Source organism: Corythoichthys intestinalis, chromosome 6 (assembly GCF_030265065.1).
Source record: "Corythoichthys intestinalis isolate RoL2023-P3 chromosome 6, ASM3026506v1, whole genome shotgun sequence".
In the NCBI taxonomy this organism is placed as follows: Eukaryota; Metazoa; Chordata; class Actinopteri; order Syngnathiformes; family Syngnathidae; genus Corythoichthys; species Corythoichthys intestinalis.
In genome coordinates this window covers 39,426,679-39,449,481 of record NC_080400.1, presented here as the reverse complement: position 1 = coordinate 39,449,481, position 22,803 = coordinate 39,426,679, and the positions used below count along the sequence as shown (strand labels likewise).

Here is a 22,803-nt window from a genome sequence, read left to right as displayed (position 1 = left end):
AGAAAAATGAGCGCAAAGTTAGATAAAATCTCCATTTTAAACATCCCTTCTGCATTTGGTAGGCAGGTGGCTCGTTGCCAAAGAGCTCAATGAAATGATTCCAATCAGTTTTCCGTACCCGAATTCCCTTTCAATCAGTTAGCTCTTCTCCTGTTTTGACCTCTTTGAAGGGATTTGCCTTCTGTCCCAGTCCGAGACCCCTCTGCTCCTCGTACAAGAGGTCAAAGGTAATTGGAGCTCAGTTGATTCAAACGGTGAGCATTTATCTTATTCATATTTATTAAATTGGAAGCTGGACGTAACACACATGCAACAACAACAAAAAATTTTACAATCAACTTTTAAGTAACCGCCACATTTAAAAGAAAAAAATTACATTTAGTTTGTTCCATATTATTCCACAGTATATGGTCAAGAGCCATGCATATGAAACATATCAGCTTATACTATGCAACCCCATTATTTACAAAAGTTTCAAATGTTATAAAAATAATAAAATACAGAGCTGAATTTTTATACCAGGATTTTTGTGGCACGTAAATTCAATGTGTACATAACTCAATAACTACCAAAGACGTATAACAGTGTTGTTCAGCTATACTAAACTAAAGAACTAACTACCTAAAGAACGAAAAAGAGTAGAAACAATCATTTTGTAATGATGAAAGAAGGCAATTTTATCTGTCTTATTCTAAGTTAAATGTTCATGTAGCCCAAGAACACAATATTCTGTGGCATTTAAAAGAAAGAAAGATGTCTTGTGACATGATTTTTGGTAGTCAATGAGTTAAGGACAGTAATGATACTCATTCTTTGAACTCAGATACAATATAAGATTCTGCCTAAGATTCTGCCTTCAAAACTGTTGTCAAAACTGCATTTTTTTTAAAAATGCCTTTTTAAAGTGCAGATCTTCCACTGGATCTGATTCGATTTTGCAGGATTTTATAGTGTCATGTTTACAGAAAGAGGGTGCGAACTTGTGCATAAAATACTGAAACTAGCCACTAGTTTGTTCTACTTTACTGTGCGCTTTAATTTGAAAACATTATAAAAAATAAGTCCCGGTGTTACTGACAGCAAGGAAATTTGGCCATGGTAGGCCTGAATGTTAAATAAGCCCTAGTGAGTAGAGTACAGTAGAATAGAGTAAAGGGGAAAAAAGGTTATTTGTTGGTGCATTTTTTCTCACTGCGATTTAAATTCAAGGAGGTGAAGTAACATTTGCCCAGCTAGGGAAGGTTTTCAAATCGAACATGGCCACCCCCCAAGTGTTAATGCCAATGTTGATGGTGAAAACTCCAAGGAAGTTCAGGATGAATCCGGCCTTAGCCTGAAAGCACAAATAATATTGTGTTCATGTTTCTTGTAGTCTAATATCCACTGTAATATTTGGATGTTTTGTTAAAACAAATAAAAAATATATGATCGGCAATAAGATTACTATAAGCTGCTTAAATCTAGAATCCAAAATTGGATTCTCAAACTCGCCATCCAAAGTACACCACACACTGAGACTTTATGTTGTGTACGACCTCACCATGTCCATGACTTTAAGGTTGCCGTAGGAGAAAGCGATGGCATTAGGAGGCGTGGCCACAGGTAGCATGAAAGCCAGCGAGGCAGCAATGGTGCACGGAAACATCACGTACAATGGGTGGATCTTAATAGCAGTGGCCTAGGGTAGGCAATGGCAAAATAATATTTACTGAATATTACAACTAACATCACAGCTTCATTTTATTTCATTTCCTTTTTTTAAGCAAACATCAATCAAAGCATTTAACCAAAGAAACAGTGTTGTTTTCGTCACTGATAACGAAAATGCTTGTGTGACATTTTATGTGTAGTTTGTCTGCATCGTCACAGTGTCTGCTTGTGTCACTCTTGTGACATGCTGCCCACCCCCACTCTCCAGTGCAGTGTTCTCCGGTCTCAAAGCTTGCGAACACGGTAAGATTTACTTTCTTATCTTGGCCTGACAGAATATGTGAAGTTGCTTTCGCCTTTAAAGGTTGTTGCTGAATGATCATCACATCCTAAATGTAACTCATAGCGTTAGCATAGCATTCACATTAGCATTACGCTAATGCGAAAAGCGAGCATTATCGTAAACTGTCGGACAACGTTTTTGCATACAGTTCGTGGCGTCCAGGTGGGTATAATTCATTGAAAATAAAGTACCGTTTTCCTGCTCAGTGTGTATTATCACCAAGTTGGCGTTGTCCTTGTAGACTCTACAAATTAATGTGCTTGTCTGTCAATGTCATTCAAAATAGTTGGAAACCTATAATTTTACACACTAAAACATTTTCAGTAAACGTTGACTACAACTAGACGAAATTAGTCTTGGGTTTTTGTCAACATAACTAAACTAGATGAAGACAAACACAACAAAAAAAAGATTAAAACTAATAAGTATTTTCATCCAAAAGACTAAGTTTAAGACGAAAACTGAAAGGACTGCCAAAAACAGCACTACAAAGCAGTGTTGTTTTCGTCAACAATGACAATAACGAAAATATTTCATCGACGAACAATTTTTTTCATGACAATGACGAGCCAAAAACGTGGCTTAGGAGACTAGAACATAACAGGACGAATGCCAGTTTTCGTCTGACGAGACGACAACGAGACGAAAATGAAATGCAAAGAAAATCATATTGCTTGGATCGTAGCAGCGTTAGGGTCGTGTCACTCATGTGAGTTATGCTGCACTTCTCCCTCACTCTCCTCAGTGGAGTTTAGGATATCAAGCTAGACCCCGCTCCAGCTGGCTTGTTTCGAAACGCAGTAAGATTTGTTTACTTATCTTGGCAAGAGAGAATATGCAATGTTGCTTTAGCCTTTATGTCTGTGCTGAGCGATCATCAGACGCTAAATGTAACTCCTAGCATTAGCATAGCATTCGCGTTTGTGTTAGCATTAGCTTTAGAATGGCGAGCATCGTCTTAAAAACACTGGTCAGTCCAAAGCAGAGCCACTTGGTTTTTCTGGTCACTCGGACAACTTTTTTTGCATACATGGCTTCTAAGATTGTTTGATTAAAAATGTACTGCTTTTCTGGCTGAGTGTGTATTATCATATCAAAGTTGGTATTGTCCTTGTAGACACTACAGAATGTGCTCATCTTTTTATGTTCATTCGAAATTGTTGGAAACTTCTATTTATTTTTTGACTAAAACTTTTTAATTTTACAGACGAAAACATTTTGAGTAACAGTCAGCTAAAACTAGACTAAATCTGTATGAGATTTCGTTGACTAAAAGTAGATGACATTTTAAAATAAAAAAAAAAAAAAAGGAATAATATGACTAAGATCAATAAGTATTTTCGTCCAAAAGCGTAAGATTAAGACAAAATTAAAAGGGCTGCCAAAAACAACACTGTTTGGCAAGTACATGAAATAAATAAATACATTAGTAATAATTCAATGATAATGAAAATGCCTGTTGACTAATGTACGAAAACGAGTGGGAAGAAGTGTAATATGATTTAGTTCAGGGGTGCCAAAGTCCGGTCCTCGAGAGCCCCTATCCAGCTTGTTTTCCATGTCTCCCTCCTTTAACACACCTGAATCAAATGATCAGCTCATCAGCAAGCGCTGCAGGAGCCTGATAATGATCCTGATTATTTGAGTCAGGTGTGTTGGAGGAGGGAGAAATGGAAAACAAGCTGGATAGGGGCTCTCGAGGACTGGACTTGGGCACCCCTGATTTAGTTAGTTGCTATATAATTCTCTGTTATCAATAGAATTTCCCTTTCTCACAACATTATGACTTTATTATCCTGACACCATATATTTTATTCTCCGTCAGCTATGACTTTTACTACCATCATTTAACTTTATGATTCCAAGAGAATAAAAAAAGGCTTTACTCTAGTGTAGTTATGAGTTTATTCTTATACATTACACCTATTTTGTAAAAAAAAAAAAAAAAAAAAAAAAATGCAAATATTGTACAAGATTTTCTAATACGTTAGTTTCTTAACGTAAATTTATTCTGTTACCATGGTGTCTTTTTTTTCCTAACATGAGAAGAGTATAACCTTGGAAGGGCCGTAACACTATTTCACATAACAAAGCCCAACAATAGATGGGTGGTGATGCAAATTGTAGTAAACGATTGAGATTTGGCTCTCACCATGGCGGCGAGTATAGGTAGAAACAGAGTGGTGGTGGCAGTGTTGCTCGAACATTCCGTGAACATGGCCACCAACAGACACAGCAAGATGGATATAGCAAAAGGAGGGATACTCTGCAGTGGTATGAGACTTTCTCCCAACCATTTAGACAGTCCAGACACCTTAAAGCAGTGGCAAAAAAAAAACTGTGTCGAAATGTTGCTACAAAGAATTCCAATGTTAAACTTCGGTCCGAGTTTACCTCACTACCATGGGCTAAAGCAAAGCCTCCTCCCAGGAGCAAAAGGATGTTCCAGGGCATTTTTTCATGGACAACATCCCATGTAAGCAGAGGTGGTGCAGCTTCAGTGGGACCCTCTGAGTGAACAAAAATGAGAAATGTATATTGATTGATGTTAAAATTCATGGACATTATTCACCAAATACAATGAAATCTTCAAGTTTTCTTTCAAAATTGCCAGTATAAAAATCTTGTTGATGACACTAGAGATGGGACCAAGCCGATCCAGTTTTGGGTTCGAATACAAGTTTGAATGGATGAGTAAATGAATTAAAGAAAAAAAAAAAAAAAAACATAAATGTAGCAAAAGGTTGCGCTGAACAATACAGTAGTTAGCGCAGTCAACCCACTTTGAAGGGCATCATTTTTGGCTCAAAAATTTGTTTCACCTGAAAAATGAGACACCCCCTCGTTAGAAAGTATTCTATACTGTGTTGTAAGATTTTTTTTTTAAGGGGGCTGGGGGGCACCCCCCCCCAGTGGCCGAAAATGTCATTGCATGTAAATAATTTTCTTATACGGTGTATATGAATTTAAAATTAGGACTTTGCCGGTAAAGTGTTGTCTATAAAAGTTGTAAAACAATAAAACAAATGACAAAAATGAATGAAATGAACAAAAAAACTATTTTTATAATGGGCCCAAAAATTTTTTTCGAACTGATCATGTGACTAGCACCTGAGAGACGATCATTTACTTTGCTTCGCCAAAACCACTTGAGGACAGAAGATGCAAGATTGATATATGTAATTTTTTCACACCTAATCTTTCAAAAGAAATATCAACTACTGAGCGAGAACCAAGGATTAAATATGTGGACCATGAAACGCTAGAGAGCACCGCCAAAAGGGTGAGCGGAGTTTCAGTTTGCCCTACTAAAGACGTTAATTGTACAACAGAGCCACCACCGAGCATACAATATTCAGTGGACAATGATCTTGGCCAAAAGCATAGCTGTGATGGGCTGATTCAGAATTCCCCTCAAAAGTGATGGGAAAGAAGAAAAAAAACTCATTTTCAACATATGATTATAAATATTCCTTGATGGAATATTCAGTCAAAAAGGATGCGGCATCTACTTCTCAACTTGATAAGATATTAAAACACGCGCACTCACACACGAACGCACACAGCTGGGATGCCTGTATGTACGAGCATAGGCTAAGCTACAATCCGAGCATATATGTTGCAAGTTAATATTATTGCTGACACTGCGTTTCGGGGTCACCAACATGTTTTGCTCCCCCTGCCACAAAAGTCAAACTCCACCTATGCCACAAACGATTTTAATGGTTCGCGCCAAGCAACCCGATGGGTTTGAGCGCGTCACTCGGTCTTAAGGACAGGGGGTTAACACCCAGGTGATCCACAGGATGTAAGCAAACATTGTGGACAACAAAAAATGTAACATCTTAAAAAGCCAGTTGCATTGAGTTCATTTTGTCTACACTTATAGATTAGTTGATTTTTTTCTTTTATCCCAGACAATAGTAATAGGTTATTTTAATTACGTACATGAGACGAGTCATGGAGTCATGAAAAAATACAACATATACTGTACACACCGATCAAACCACACGCAAAACTCCGCCAGATATTGGTCCATTAAAAGGACAAAATCCATCCAGAAAACAAATGTAACTCCAGATATGAAATTCTATGCAAATCATGCAATAAATCATACATCGGGGAGACAGGGAGAAGCATTATTACATGAAAAACAGAACACAAGAAGGAGCGTGAGAAGGACAACAATAAGACATACAAGGTGAATAAAAGAACAAGCACAACAGGAACATCACAAGTCAGCCATCACCGATCACTGCAAAAGGGAAACCCCATTATGAACTGGGAAAAGGCCAGAGTCATCCGCACCGAAGAAAACAAACATCAGTGCTGGATCAGGGTGGCCATTGAAATCTGCAAGTGGGGCCCGAGGACCATCAACAGAGACAAGGGGGCTTACACGCTCTCTACTACCTGGACCAGCACCCTGGAAGAGTGAATGGTCAGCAGAGGGCGTGACTCGCCTGTCAATCTGACCAGGTGAGTCACGCCTTCATCCATCAACTGATAAAGACGCATCACACAAACACCAGTGACTCTCAAATGAAGGCGGAAGTGTTCGCCGAAAAATATCAGGTAATTAAAACAACCTATAACTATTATCTGAGATAAAAGAAAAATTCAAGCAATCTTACAAATCATTTATTATTATTAATTTAGTCAGTTTTTTTTAATCCAGTACAACAACAAACATAATTTTGTATCATTACAATATTTTTACAGCATTGAAAAAGAAAAAAAAAGCTGCAGATCTATAAGAATATTTATCTATGGTATACAGATTACCAGATAATCCTAAATAAATGGGTTTTGGCAGAAAAAAAGGATGTTACCGGTAATTTTCTTAGTCTTTCTTAATACTGAACTTCAGGTTCATCATAGAGATGAGCAATTGTGTAATGGAACAGGATTTGCCACATTAGAAGAATAAATAGACCTCTCAGACATATTCAGGACAATTGTAGATGGCTCTCCTGGATTTTTCAAATGGTGAGGTTTGAATAATATTCGAGGGGAGAAAATTGTATCGGTATCAACAAATATCCTCATTTAGGTATCGTGATCAGATCCTAAGTGAAATAATGTGGATGAGTACATCTCTAGATGAAACCCAAACACATTTCGAAGCAGAGAGTATGCCCCATTTGTTTTGGCAAAGCAGAGAAAATTATTAAGTCACACATACGGTAAGCAATTTTTTCGGCGACAGAGTAGCAGGTTGTTGTCCAAACTTGACCTTGAAGATATCGGACTACGAGTCAGGAAGGAGATCTGATAACACTTATTTGAAAACACAGAATCAGCTAAATGGCTTTTAACAAGCCCTAAAGTTACAGACAGTATCTCTATGTGTTATAGTTCAAAGGAAAGGATTGATGTGATTGTAAAAACTCTTGTGACAAGATTGCTGGAAATTTTCCTCATAGACGCAAAGGCAAGCTAGGTATCGCTCTCAAGTATTTTTTTTTTTCTATTTATCACTGCCTAACTGCTAGACATGTTCATATAAAGATAAGCATAATTATGAACTACTAAGATTGTTAACACACTCTCTGCTTGCACACGGCAGATAACAGGTGAGCAGCTGTCCTACCGTCCTCAGACGTCCTGCCGCATCTGGGAAATTTGGAGGGGATGCAGAAGAAGAGCGCTGACATTAAAATGGCCACCGTTCCATCTGTGACGTACCTGATAAGTAAACGTTAAAAAAGTTGGTAACACTTTACAATGAGGGTCCCTTAATTAACATTAGTTAATGCATTTTTAGACAATAACTCATGTTTAAGTAACATGACAGTAATTGATTTAATCCCTTATCTAACATTTATTAATATATTAATTAACATGAGTTAATTCATTAGTTAATGCATTTTAAGACAATAACTCATGTTTAAGTAAAATTACAATAATTAATATAATTGCTTAGCTAACATTTATTAATATATTAATTAACATGAGTTAATGCATTCGTTAAGGCATTAGTCATTGCATTAGTTAATGCATAACCAGACAGTAACTAATAGTTTGGTAAAATTAAAAATATATATAGGCCTATATAGGGTTATGGTTTGTTATCTTAACCATTTATAATTTCTTAGTTAAGGGACACATGTGCTACACTTTACAATGAGGGTCCAAAAAGCATTCAGTAATGGTTAATAAAGGTTAAGAGAAGGGGAATTTAAGAATTTATCATTTCTTACTTAAGGGATACGTGGGCTACACTTTACAATAAGGGTCCAAAAAATATTCAGTAATGGTTAATCAAGGTTAAGTAATACTTATGAGGTACGTTCACGTGAAATAATACCATACTTAAGGTTAGGTTATAATATATATAATACATTACTTAACATTAATTCACATTTACATTAGTGCATTAATAAATCGTTATTAATGTATAATGGTACTAGTAAGTGGTTATGTTATTTTAAAATGAGAAACATTGCTCTGTGAGTCCTTGGGAGCTGCTAACCTAACCTTAAGTATGGTATTATTTCACGTGAACGTTCCTCATAAGTATTACTTAACCTTAATTAACCATTACTGAATGTTTTTTGGACCCTTATTGTAAAGTGTAGCACATGTGTCCCTTAACAAAGAAATTATAAATGCTTAAGTTCCCCCCCTTAACCTTTATTAACCATTACTGAATGCTTTTTGGACCCTTATTGTAAAGTGTAGAACATGTGTCCCTTAACTAAGAAATTATAAATGCTAAGTCAACAAACCCTAACCCGAAACCCTAACCCTATATAGGCCTATATTTTTTTATTTTTTTATTTTACCAAACCATTAGATACAGTCTGGTTATGCATTAACTAATGCATTAGCTAATGCATTAACTCATGTTAATTAATATATTAATAAATGTTAGATAAGCAATTATATTAATTATTGTAATGTTACTTAAACATTAGTTATTGTCTAAAAATGCATTAACTAATGTTAATTAAGAGACCCTTATTGTAAAGTGTTACCAAAAAGTTATTTGTGTAAACAGTACGGGAGAATTTAACAGAGGCAGCCATGATGGGGTACAATGGTTTGTTGCTAAGTTGGTAATGCTGTTGTATATACGCACATATAAAACATCTTAAAAAGATAAGGATAAAGTTAAAGTCCAGTACTGACACTGACAGTGACAAAAAGTCCTTGTCGTCCTTACTTTTTATTTTGGTTGAAGAGAACAGTGGCCCAGCCTGGTATGAAACCAGGCTCCCTTGTAAACCACAGAAGAACCAGCAGCGTGAAGATAACCAGCACACAGGCCTCTGCGAAGCTCATCTTGCCCAACTTTTTGTACTCATCTTTGATTACCTGGTAGGCCTCCTTGTCACCTGCGCTCTTTGTACCGCATCCAAATGATTGTTTCAAACTGGAAAAGCACAATACAATACATTGTCTCACTGTAGTAGGACTAGCTGTTCAACGTTTACGAAACTGACTTACTTGAAGCCCAGAAACATGAACTGCAGCCACAACCAAGCTAAGGCCAACATGAGAATCATGTTGGGAAATGCGAAGCCAAACCAGCTTGCAAAATTGATGATACCACCATTATCTGGAAAAAGTCTGTGGGGGACAATGGGAAATAGCATTTCAGACAGGAAAATAATACATTGTTAAAACTGCAAAACTCAATACTGACAAGGAAGTACTGAAATGTTACTACCTCAAATCACTTTACTCATTGCCTGCCACTGATGCTGAGAGACGCCAATCTGTTTGAACAGGGAAAGCCTAACCCCTCATAGTTCAAATAGATTGGACGTCTATCGTCGTCAGTTGATTGGGTTAACTCTATCGAAAAAATTTGGAATGGACAGTAGAGCATTCATTTTATTCCAAAATTTTTGTGCAGCCGGTCATATACCAAAAACATATGCAACTTGCGGTGTAAACAGAATATATCAGTACAGTGAAATCTATGTACATTGCAACGCAAGTAACATGCAGAGCTCCAGACGAGGGCATTTTGTAACTAAAATTCCAGACAGTGCGCGTGTGTTTTTTAATATACTCACACATGCGCGACCAGTAAAATTGTGGGGTTTTTTTCGTTTTTTTTTTTTTTTTTTGCTGAGAAACTTCTACACGGTTAAATCAACTATGGTAGTTTGCGGTAATGTAAAGAGCTGGTTTGCCAAGAGAAAATACAACAGGAGAAAAGGACTTCCGGGCCACTTCCAGGAGGTCGAGACCGACCCGAGAGGCACCGCCTGCCTCGGCGACATTTACGTCCCCCTGGTCGTCTCCGGTTGTGGTTTGCGCTTCCAGGAAATATACGCAGCACCACACCATCTTTCTATTTTTTATTAAGTCTTGAGTCCGCAACCGTGCAACGATGGTAACATCCGAAGTAATGATTTTAGACTTTGTCATTTCCTCAAGACTTATTACAATCACCCTCCTGTGCGATGCATTCAAATGCGTTCACGACAGAAACAGTGCTCACAAATCGAACTCGGACAATCTGGCAACAGAACATAGAATATACTAGTATATGCACACAGTGTGTGGCTCTCATGGAGTCACATTTTAAAATATGTTGGGTGTTTTGGCTCTCTCGGTCAAAAAGCTTCCCTACCCCTGACTTAAACGCATGCCTACCTTCATCGATATTTATGCTACTGGAGCGGACTTATTTTTGACCCGATAGCTTTATGTGCTGTGTCAAGAAGGAAAAGGTATGTTCTGCACCTTCGTTCGCCATTATTCTTTCACATCTTTTTTTTTTTTTCTTTTGTCGAACAGTGACCATGTACTGTATTCAATTTGTGCTTGAAGATGAGGAGGTCACGATCAAGTGGATCTGCTTTCACACTGTAGAGGTGTCGGGTAGGCAGGGTTGTCAACAGACTTTCAGGGGCCCGGGGACAAGAGACCATTATATGGCTCCTCACCCCACCCCACCCCTGCCACCGGCTTGTCACGACAACATACGCAGTACTCTTAACGCTTTGCAAGCAATGACAGTGTAAATTTTCAAATTATTTGAGATGGACAGTTAAATTTAACAGACCGTAATGCGATGTGACACAATATAAACAAACAATTTCCATCTATTGTCCCATGTAGGCTACGATACAATACAACTGAGAGTGCTATGCCTGCCTGCTAAGCAACGAAACAGTATAACTATAAGCTGTTTCGGTAATGGATTCGTATCAGCGTTTGCTATAATGCACTGTGGGTTGTAAACCCAAGATAAATCCAGCCGCCAGATCCGAGTCTGTTCAGCCTCGCGCACCTGCTCCCCACAGACTAACAAATATCCCTGATCTCCCATCACCTTCTCTCTCCTCGGCTCAACGCGAGCAGCATCTTGTCATACCGCAGCTCAATAGGCTACAAGCGGTGGGTTACAGACTCGAATCATACTTTAGTCACGGTGATCACGATTGTAAACCGTTCAGTGTTAGTGGCTGTTGTTCACTTACCGACATCACCGTCCACAGCCAACTCTAGCCCTTATTCTCTGGCTTCTTGTCCCCCTTTTAAAAATTTCATCATTTTTTTCTCGTTCACTTCTATGATCTTCATCTCTTTTTATCTTTTTTGTTTTCTATTCTGCGCACCCGATTCATGATAACTCACCATGTTTAGAGTTTATAATTAACCTGTTGTGTAAAAGTCACCTAACATTCTGACTCCCTTCACCATGAAAAAAATGAAAAACATATATTGGCGTCCTAAAACGTACCAAAATTATTCATGCACACTTTAACATTGTTCTATAGCCATACTTGGGTGTACTTATAAAAACGCCAGTGATAGAATATGGAATGTACATTCTGCTGTCTCCTAATTGCTCAATATTAAGTATCAACATTGGGAAGTAAGCTACACACACAACAGAGGGATTGAATGAGTTCAACAAATGTACGTACTGTATAATAAAAATAAACGTACTTATCGATCTGGCCCTTCATGATGACGTTGGGTGTGGTTCCAGTTAGGGTAGCGGTCCCTCCGATGCTTGCAGCATAACAGACGGACAGACTCATGCCCTTGGTAAGATTTGTGTACTTCTGCTCCCGCCTTTTTCTACGCTGTTCCACCATCTCTGGACTCCAAGCACCACACTCTGAATGCAGATTGGAGAATGTCAGTGGAAGTTTCTCCAATACAATGGAGTGAAGCTAGTGAAGTAATAGTATCTTCATGTATTTTGCTTGCAATGAAAAAACACATAAGAGAATGGGGGAAAAAATCAAATCATTATCATTTTTACAAAAAACTCCAAATTGGGCCGGACAAAAGTATTGGCACCCTTTGAAAAATCATGTGATGCTGCTCTAATTTGTGTAATTAACAGCACCTGTTACTTACCTGTGGCACTTAGCAGGTGGTGGCAATAACTAAATCACACTTGCAGCCAGTTAAAATTGATTAAAGTTGACTCAACCTCTGTCCTGTGTCCTTGTGTGTATCACATTGAGCATAGAAAAAAGAAAGACGACCAAAGAACTGTCTGAGGACTTGAGAAGCAAAATTGTGAGGAAGCATGGGCAATCTCAAGGCTACAAGTCCATCTCCAAAGACTTGAATGTTCCTGTGTCTACTGTGCACAGTGTCATCAATAAGTGTAAAGCCCATGGAACTGTGGCTAACCTCCCTAGATGTGGACGGAAGAGAAAAATTGACAAGAGATTTCAACGATTGTGAGATTTCAAAGATTGTGCGAATGGTGGATAAAGAACCTCGACTAACATCCAGACAAGTTCAAGCTGTCCTGCAGTCCGAGGGTACAACTGTGTCAACCCGTACTATCTGTCGGCGGCTGAATGAAAAGGGACTCTCTGGTAGGATACCCACTTCTGACCCAGAGACATAAAAAAAGCCAGGCTGAAGTTTGCCAAAACTTACCTGAGAAAGCCAAAAATGTTTTGGAAGAATGTTCTCTGGTCTGATGAGACAAACGTTGAGCTTTTTGGGAAAAGGCATCAACAGAGTTTACAGGGGGAAAAAACGAGGCCTTCAAGGAAAAGAACACGGTCCCACAGTCAAACATAGTGGAGGTTCCCTGATGTTTTGGGGTTGCTTTGCTGCCTCTGGCACTGGACTGCTTGACCGTGTGCATGGCATTATGAAGTCTGAAGACTACCAACACATTTTGCAGCATAATGTAGCACCCAGTGTGAGAAAGCTGGGTCTCCCTCAGAGGTCATGGGTCTTCCAGCAGGACAATGACCCAAAACACACTCAAAAAACACTAGAAAATGGTTTGAGAGAAAGCACTGGAGACTTCTAAAGTGGCCAGCAATGAGTCCAGACCTGAATCCCATAGAAACACCTGTGGATACATCTGAAAATGGCAGTTTGGCGAAGGCACCCTTCAAATCTCAGAGACCTGGAGCAGTTGGCCAAAGAGGAATAGTCTAAAATTCCAGCAGAGCATTGAAGGAAACTCATTGATGGATACCGGAAGCAGTTGTTCGCAGTTATTTCGTCTAAAGGTTGTGCTGCCAAGTATTATGCTGAGGGTGCCAATACTTTTGTCCGGCCCATTTTTGGACTTTTGTGTTAAATAATAATGATTTTTTTTTTTTTTTTTCATTCTCTTTTGTACTTCTTCATTGCAAGCAAAATAAATAAAGATATTACTACCAAAGCGTTTGTAATTGCAATCATTTTCTGGTAGGATTGAGCATTAACTGACAGAATTGCATGGGTGCCACAACTGGCTGGCGTAGTTTATTTTTGGTGAAATAAGTTAACTCACTGGCTGCCACTGGACGTCTAGTGCCATCAGTGGCATTGAAACATGAGCATTTATAGCAAGTTCAGTTTAAGTGAATTGGATGTCTATCTTCATCAATGGCAGTGAGGTAATTTTGTTTCCCTTTCTTGTCATTTTAAAATACCTATAAGTCAGTTCCTGTATATTTTGGTTCATTTCCTGTTGATGTTTCCGGCATTTCCAAGCTGCTTCCTGTTGATTTGTGGGCATTTTCAGTTTACTTTCTGTTGATGTGGTGCCACTTCCTGTTGGTGCCTTTTTGGTACACTTCCTTGTTAACTCATTGGCTGCCATTGACGGTGCTAGACAGCCAATCATTATTGACTGGAAGCACAGCGAATAAACAAATGTAACTGCAGACACGAAAGTGAGTTGAGCGCAGTAGTGCACGCACTCCATCACACAAATCACAAATCTACGGTTTTGAGGCGCGAATGTCAAAACAAAAACGTGATTTTGTGCATACAGTGTGAATGAGCTACAATGTGCCTGCCACAGTGAACAACCCTGGATTGGACCCCTTGACAAGCCGCCATGCATTTGACACCCCTGCTCCAGTGACTATGAACAACTAATGTTCATAAAACACCTGCATGGAATGTTTCTAAGGTGAACAGGTTAACTGGAAAGTAGCGAGTGTCATATAATTGTGTATACTGCACTTGAAACATTCCCTTGAAAGGCTCGGTTAATCATGAGCAAGGACAAGTTAATCCACTTTGTCACAAAGTGAGCATAAGTGAATATTTGCAGAAACAATAAAGTTTATCAGTTTAAACATTAAATATCTTGTTTTTGTAGAGTGTCCTATGTAAAGGTTTTAGTAAATCATTGTATTGATTTTATGCATATTTTACATCTTTTCAAGTCCCGCCCAACTTATTAAAATTGTGGTTTGTACATTGTTTTAGTGCTGAACTAATAAGGGCTGGTGAGATGGGGAGACGTAAATTATATACAGATTTATACAGTACTTGGATGCCGTCACCTATCGTATTACATATTATTGAAACTACACCAACACCCACACACATATTCATTTGTTCATGAATAACACAGAACACTCATCCCAAGTTATCCCCAAAAAAGAATACAAAAGTTGAAAACCTACTTGAAATATCAATATCTGTCACGTCCTTGTTCCCATGATCTGCAAAGCCACAAAATTCAGCCAAAAAGAAGATGAACAACAAATAAAACACATTCACAAACTCTTTGGGTGGCAAACTCACCCATGTCAATCCTGTTGTCCTTTAATTTGACCTCCTTGGATTCATTAGTGTCGGTCATCTCAAAGCTCTGATTTTCCACACCTTCCTTAGCGGCATGGAATTCATCAGCTCTCTTTTCAGCATTGGCCTCAGAGTCACTGAGCTGCTGCAGCACGGCGTTGGCGATGGGCAGCATCATGGCTGTGGATGCTGTGTTGCTGATCCACATAGACAAGAAGGCCGTCGTGCCCATGAAGCCTATCATCAGGCTGAAAAGACAACAAAACAAATTAATTAGAAGGGCACATGCTGCTATTATATTGACGAGCGACTACTACATAGGAGGAATTAGAAGTCTTACAGCGAAGGTTTGACACCGACAAGAAGCAGAACCTGCAGGGCAATTCGCTTGTGCAGATTCCAATGCTCTACAGCAATAGCCACAAGCAACCCGCCGATGAAGAGCATATTGGAGTCTTTCAGGTACTGGATACACACCTGGGTCACAATGACATTTCATTTTACATGTTTTCACATGTTAGGGGAATTTTTGGCTTACGTTACTATTCAATCACATTCTCTTCAAGTTGAGACCAACAAATATCTATACAGATGTAGATACCTCATCTGACTCCATGATCTTCATCATAGGAAAAAGAATGACAGGAAGTAAGGACGTGGCAGCCAGAGGAATGCACTCCGTACACCAGTACAGAGCCATGAGGATGATAATGAAGCCACATTTTCCCTCCTGTAAAATATGATGTATATTTAATAGGCCGAAACTGGAGGCCAGACAGTGACAATCATTATCACAATCAAAAATGACAGTACAGTGATTCAAGAATCGTCTAAACATTACTGAATCATTGCTCGTTATTAAATATCAGAAACAAATTAAGTGCCCCGCCCTCAATGCCATCACCATTGGAATCTTCCAACTATTAGAATACGCTATAGGCTTTATAATGTTTTTATCGCAAAAAAAAACTCCAGAAGATGGACAAGAAAATGTAATAAAATATCTCATAGCAAATAAATTGAATATATCAAACATAGTATTTGAAGGAATGGAGAGCACTAAATCTTATTAGGATGTATAATGGTTGATCCAGTTAGTTACCATATTTTCCAGACTATAAATCTGAAAATATGGTTTTGCTAGCATTGCTAACAACATTTTTCACAGTTTGGCTGGGCCTGCGACTTACACTACCATTGAAATAAGAGAAGTGACCGAAAATTCAGTGCCGAAAACCTTTGGCCGAAAATAGTTAAAATAGCATTTTCATATAAATTATTAAATGAAGCAAAATGCGATAAAATTGCTTTATCGCGCGTTTTGAAGTTGCTTTCCATTGATGTCCGGCGCCACATCAAGTACAGTGCATTTGACCCCATGCATGAGTATTGGAGTTCAATCAAGTAAATATTATACAAATAATATTTTAATGCATACAGTACATATGCATTTGCTGTGATTTAGTATAATATGTTTACAGCATGACCACTTCTTCTTTTTGTCACTTTTTTATCCCGAGACTTCCACACCCCCTCTGCCAGTTGCCGTTTAATCCGGCTGCTCAGCTTCGACGCTGCTAGAACTCGGACCGCTTGCCGGGCTCTCGATCGATTCCACTTTTTACACAAGTGAACACAGTCTTAAGGAGTAGGAGAAATTGTAATAGCTTTGCTTCATGAGTTTTGGCAAGAACGGAATAGTTTGTTGTTGTGAACTACTGTACAGTTCCACACAAACGTATATTAAGATCTCATTTAGCTTTGCAATTGGAGGCGTGAGAGCCGTTTTCCGAGTGTCCCAAACTTCCAAGAAAGCGCATTTATCAAGGTTTCATCCGTCGTGATGTTTGCAAAAAGAATCCTATGAAGAGGTCAGTACCTCTGCTATAGACAAGTTTCCTGAGCTAAATATGGGCAGCGCCATATTTGATTATTTCTGCTCCAAAATTCCGCTTTAGACAGAAACACATGAAGTGCGGTTGAAGTAAGCAGTGTGTTGACAAAGTTAAAACTGCCAAATCAAACCAGAGGAACCCACGGAATCTCCATAAATGGATTCAGCACGACGTAGATGAGACTACGAGACTTTCTGTGCTGCTGGAAGCGCCTATAGCCTATATATGGTTGGAAATGAACAGCGTCCAGCCATATGGTCCAGCTTCAAAGCGCCTGTGTGGATCTACCTCGCCATACGCCTTAAATCGAAACCAGCTGCAGACAATAAGTTAAGGATTTGCTTTAAACAAAAGGACTTCAAGGTACAGTGGGGCAAATAAGTATTTAGTCAACCACTAATTGTAAAAGTTCTCCCACTTAAAAATATTAGAGAGGCCTGTAATTGTTAACATGGATAAACCTCAACCATCATAGACAGAATGTGGAACAAAAAAAAACAGAAAATCACCTTGTTTGATTTTTAAAGAATTTATTTTCAAATCATGGTGGAAAAATAAGTATTTGGTCAATACCAAAAGTTCATCTCAATACTTTGTTATGTACCTTTTGTTGGCAATAACTGAGTCCAAACGTTTTCTGTAACTTCACAAGCTTTTCACACACTGTTGCTGGTATTTTGGCCCATTCCTCCATGCAGATCTCCTTTAGAGCAGTGATGTTTTGGGGCTGTCGTTGGGTAACAAGGACTTTCAACTTCCTCCACAGATTTTCTATGGGGTTGAGATCTGGAGACTGGCTGGGCCACTCCAGGACCTTGAAATGGTTCTTACGAAGCCACTCCTTTGCTGCCTTGGCTGTGTGTTTGGGATCATTGTCATGCTGAAAGAGCCAGCCACGTCTCATCTTCAATGCCCTTACTGATGGAGGGAGATTTTGACTCAAAATCTCTCGATACATGGCCCCATTCATTCTTTCCTTTACACAAATCAGTCATCCTGGTCCCTTTGCAGAAAACAGCCCCAAAGCATGATGTTTACACCCCCATGTTTCACAGTGGGTATGGTGTTCTTCGGATGCAATTCATTATTCTTCTCCTCCAAACACGAGAACCTGTGTTTCTACCAAAAAGTTCTACTTTGGTTTCATCTGACCATAACACATTCTCCCAGTCCTCTTCTGGATCATCCAAATGCTCTCTAGCGAACCGCAGACGGGCCTGGGCGTGTAATGGCTTCAGCAGGGGCACACGTCTGGCAGTGCAGGATTTGAGTCCCAGGCGGCGCATTGTTTTACTGATAGTAGCCTTTGTTACTGTTGTCCCAGCTCTCTGCAGGTCATTCACTAGGCCCCCCTGTGTGGTTCTGGGATTTTTGCTCACTGTTCTTGTTATCATTTTGACGCCACGGAGTGAGATCTTGCATGGAGCCCCAGATCGAGGGAGATTATCAGTGGTCTTGTATGTCTTCCATTTTTTAATAATTGCTCCCACCGTTGATTTCATTACACCAAGCGTTTTACCTATTGCAGATTCAGTCTTCCCAGCCTAGTGCAGGTCTACAATTTTGTCTCTGGTGTCCTTCGACAGCTCTTTGGTCTTGGCCATAGTGGAGTTTAGAGTGTGACTGACTGAGGTTGTGGACAGGTGTCTTTTATACCGATAATGAGTTAAAACAGGTGCCATTAATACAGGTAACGAGTGGAGCCTCGTTAGACCTCGTTACACCTTGTTAGAATAAGTTAGACCTCTTTGACAGCCAGAAATGTTGCTTGTTTGTAGGTGACCAAATACTAATTTTCCACTCTAATTTGGAAAGAAATTCTTTAAAAATCAAGCAATGTGATTTTCTTTACCCATGTTGACAATTACAGGCCTCTCTAATCTTTTCAAGTAAGAGAACTTGCACAATTGGTGGTTGACTAAATACTTATTTGCCCCACTGTAACTGTGCACGTACTGATTAGCAACAGGCTAGCAACAGATAGCATGTGTTGCAGCCACAGCAGTACAGTTGCTGTAGTAAATACTGTAATATTAAACATCATCATAATTACAATCATCAACGTAATAACAATATCAAAGACAGCAAGTCGTTTCATGTGCAAGATTTTAGCTTTAGTATTTTATCAGCACAACACACATGAATGAAAATGCAGGGATAGGAAGAACATACCCTCCCTAACACCAGCGGTAACATGGATACATAAAGACCCTGTCTTTGTGGTGACACGGGCTGGGTTCCACATCTGCCTTCATGAACATGTTGTCCTTCCATGTCATGATGATAGCAGATGCATATGCTGTATTTCTAAATTGTGTTTTTTGAGGGGTCTTGATTAGTAATGTTACTCTAGGTCAACTTTTGTTTTGAATGGAGGAGGAAGTGGCAGGAGGAACGTTAAAACGGAAGTCGCAAGCAGAAATGCGGAAGGAAAGCAGAAGTACCTCGGAAACTTGTCTATAGGACGCTGCCTCCAGGAACACACCCTCCCATGGGGCTTCAGAATCTCACCTTTGAAACTAAATTTCTCGAGCCTCTGAGGTTGTAGAACCAATGCCAAGGCAAAGGGCATTGATCGGAAAATAATTAAATAAAGTAATTTCTAAAAAAATACATAAATAAAAAATGAATTTTTGCATATGGCGGAAAACACTCAGGTGACTTGAAGTTCCGCACTGAGACCCCCAATTTGGCCATATTTCAAAATTGTCCTATATGCATGTGTGATACATCATTGGAAAGCTTAAAATCTCAATTTTCTGGGTGGAAAAAAATTGAACAGGAGGGCATTTTAAAAAAATAAAAAATTAAACCCCTAAACTCTAACTGGAGGTGAGAGCATAAGAGAGCATATTTAAAGACACCATGATTTTAATGAGATATTATCACATACTTGCCTTGTTTTGATCCAAAAAGTCGGTGTAGCATGTCTCGCCGAGTGTCAAGACATACGTAGCTGTGAATGACCACAGACTTTCAGACTTTTTGGGGATTTTATGGGTCAAACCCAGTAATATAACAAGGGTCGCAATGAAAAAATCGCAGACATCAAGGAGTGGTCGAGATATTCTTTTTCAAATATTTGCCCTTTTAAACATTTTTTTTTCTTTGTTTCGATCGATTATTTATCATTTAAGATATCAGGGAAAATGCGACACTCACAAAAAAAAAATACAATTAGGCGATAGCTATGAGGTAGATATCCGCGACCTATTTACAGACACTACTTTTCTTGATTGTGACGTAATTTGCTTAAAAGTTTAAAATATGCGAGTGAATAAGTTTTTTTTTTTTTTTTTAAACTAAATATTAGACCTTAATTAATAATTCTAAGCTAAAAATGATAGACATTTCGAATAAGAAATATAATTACTTACCTTTTTTTAATGGCTTGGTTGGGGGAAAAAAGCGGTCGCGCAGTGTCTGTAAACAGGGGTCTCCAGGGTAAAACGAACGAATTAAAAATAGTTCTGAGGCCCAATCCGCCATGAAACTGCTACGTCAGCATATACTGTAGACATATTGTTCTATCAAACAAAACATTTCTTTTGGCTTAAAATACAGCAGTTTATTTTAAAGAGGGGTGCAAGAGCAATAACTGCTTTTTCAGCCTTTTCTGTGTTTTCTGCCGTATGTATTTTTTCCGGCCTGTCAGTTTTCAGTTTTTCGTTTTTTTCAATATTTGCTTCTGGCCAAGAATTTTGCTTTCGTTGTATTCCTAATTCAAATGTTTGGGGTCACCAATAAAGTTTTGTGTTTTCCATGAAAAGTAACACCTATTTATCAAATGACTTGCAAATTGAATAGAAAATATAGTCAAGACATTGACAATCTAGAAATAGTGATTTTTATTCGAAATAATAATATAACATAAATAATAATCACCAGACTGAGTGACTGACCCCAAATTTCTGAAGGGTATAGTGTATATCTTTTTGGTTGTTGTTGTGTTTTTTTTCTCCTTGCCCCCTACACTGGCAGCTGTGAGAATAACCTGTGTCCTCCATTCCAAATTTGGAAGAGTTGTTCAGAAGTAATATTGAAGATGAACACTTTAAGATTTTGGAGTGATTTGGGGTGAGATTGAGAGTTTGGTGAACATGTTGTGTTGTTTACGCTATAGTTTTCTGAGTAGCACTTAATATGTTGAAATAACAGAGGCCTATTTAGCCTGTCGTACTCCATTTTATTGTTATTACTATAAAGTTAAGTGTTTGTCCTTTGTCTCTAATCAAGTAAAATTCTCCCTTAAGATGTGATTTATGTTCCAGTCATCCTTATATTTTTTCCTCTCCCTCTTTCTATCTGTTCTTGTGCATTTTTTTTTTCTTTTTTTTTTTTTTTTTTTGCTGCTGTGATTTATATTCATGTTGCTAAGATGTACTTCTTCCTGAATAAAATTAGGTACAGTATGTGGATAAACAACTGCATAGTTTAAAAAAATTTTTTTTTAATGACTACAAAAAATTCACACGCCAACACACACACACACACACACACACACAGATGGGAGTCTATAAACACCATCTGTCCAATAATGTAAAATGCCCTGTGATTACATAAGAGCAAAATATTCTGTTCATACTACTTCAAAGCCACTAAAATGCATGCATATCAGCGTAATATGTCATTCTTATATCTGATTTTTTTTTTTTTTTTTTTTTTTTTTTTTTTACACGCCCACATGACAAAAATAGTTGATGAGTTGAAAGTATGTTGACAGTAAAATAATAAGTCAGTGGCTTATGATGGTATTCATGATCTGGAACCCGTTCACCGTACAGAAATTTCATGTACACGCCTTGTTTTTTCGTGTTTCTCTGATGACTGATTTGTTACGTTGAGTAATGCACTGTTTAATCCAGGTAATTATATTCTTTTTGTCATTTGACATGAAAAAATGTGGCAAATAATATTGCTATATTTTAACTGCACATAAAAGTTAAGCGCAAACATAAAAAGCATAATTTAATACACGTTAAACCTGTATCCTTTTCATCATGCTGTACGAACCATCATTGTAGACCAGATGTTTTATCTGCATAAATAACCTCAAACCTATATTGTTACTAGAAAGCTCACATTGTTGAGAATATAGCATCAGCTGACAATTATTGGAAATGAAGGTTTAAAAAAGAACTTATGTCAACTTAAAATGGAAGGATGTATACAGATACAGTAGTACCCTGAAATTATAGCATATTTGCCCCTACTACAGGTACGCTTACCTGACAGTTCATTAGATACACCTGCAATATCTATTAAAATGAGGCAGATATTTTTAAAGGTTTGAAATTAACAGAGAGCCATTAACTCATTTTTAGCACTTGTATTGATCTCTGTAGCACACGTGTACATCACAAATTGTCCAGTTACTCTATATTCAACAGCATTGGAGTACATGTACTGTACATGGTCCCTACATCAAAAGCATCAGTCCAAGTTGCGAGCCATTCTTACCGAGGAGGGGACGGCGAGCGGCAGAGGCAGCAGGAGAAGAGGTGTGAGAACTATCACCAGATAATTCCTATACCTCCAGAGCCATGTAAGAAATCCAGCCATGATTGAGAAACTATACTACACATTCAGAGAATTGAGTCAGCGAGTCAAAAATGAAGAAAAAAAAGACTATTGACACTACGGTTCTATCTTAGAGACATTATCAGATGAGATCACAGTTTAAATAGAAGTTCACTACATATGTCCTTCTAAAACCCATTAAAAATTAACCTCAGAGTGAGAAAGGCTCGCGTGTGCTTCCATGAGTTTTCAGGTAAAGATAAGACGGTGTGCTATGGAGACAATAAAAGCAGACAAAGCTAATCTTAAAACTCTTTCATGAAGCCGCCACACCTTCAATGTATAGGAGTTGAAACCTGTCTATAATGCATGCTTTCAGGTAGGTAATTGCAAAGTAGCTGGATCATTTTGAATATG

At 38.4% G+C, this 22,803-nt stretch overlaps 1 protein-coding gene across 1 annotated transcript; it reads right to left on the bottom strand.

Moving 5' to 3' along the window:
* Positions 1-308: 308 nt before the first annotated feature.
* LOC130917502 (solute carrier family 13 member 2-like) lies at positions 309-22,487 on the bottom strand. The gene is made up of 13 exons (XM_057838971.1): positions 22,327-22,487; positions 15,573-15,701; positions 15,312-15,448; positions 14,972-15,219; positions 14,851-14,889; positions 11,909-12,083; positions 9,446-9,568; positions 9,162-9,371; positions 7,587-7,681; positions 4,388-4,503; positions 4,146-4,307; positions 1,541-1,678; positions 309-1,333 (listed from the first exon to the last, which is right to left on the bottom strand). The coding sequence occupies exons 1-13, from the start codon at positions 22,426-22,428 to the stop codon at positions 1,205-1,207; spliced, it is 1,803 nt and encodes a 600-aa protein (XP_057694954.1). The 5' UTR covers positions 22,429-22,487; the 3' UTR covers positions 309-1,204.
* Between the last annotated feature and the right edge of the window lie 316 nt (positions 22,488-22,803).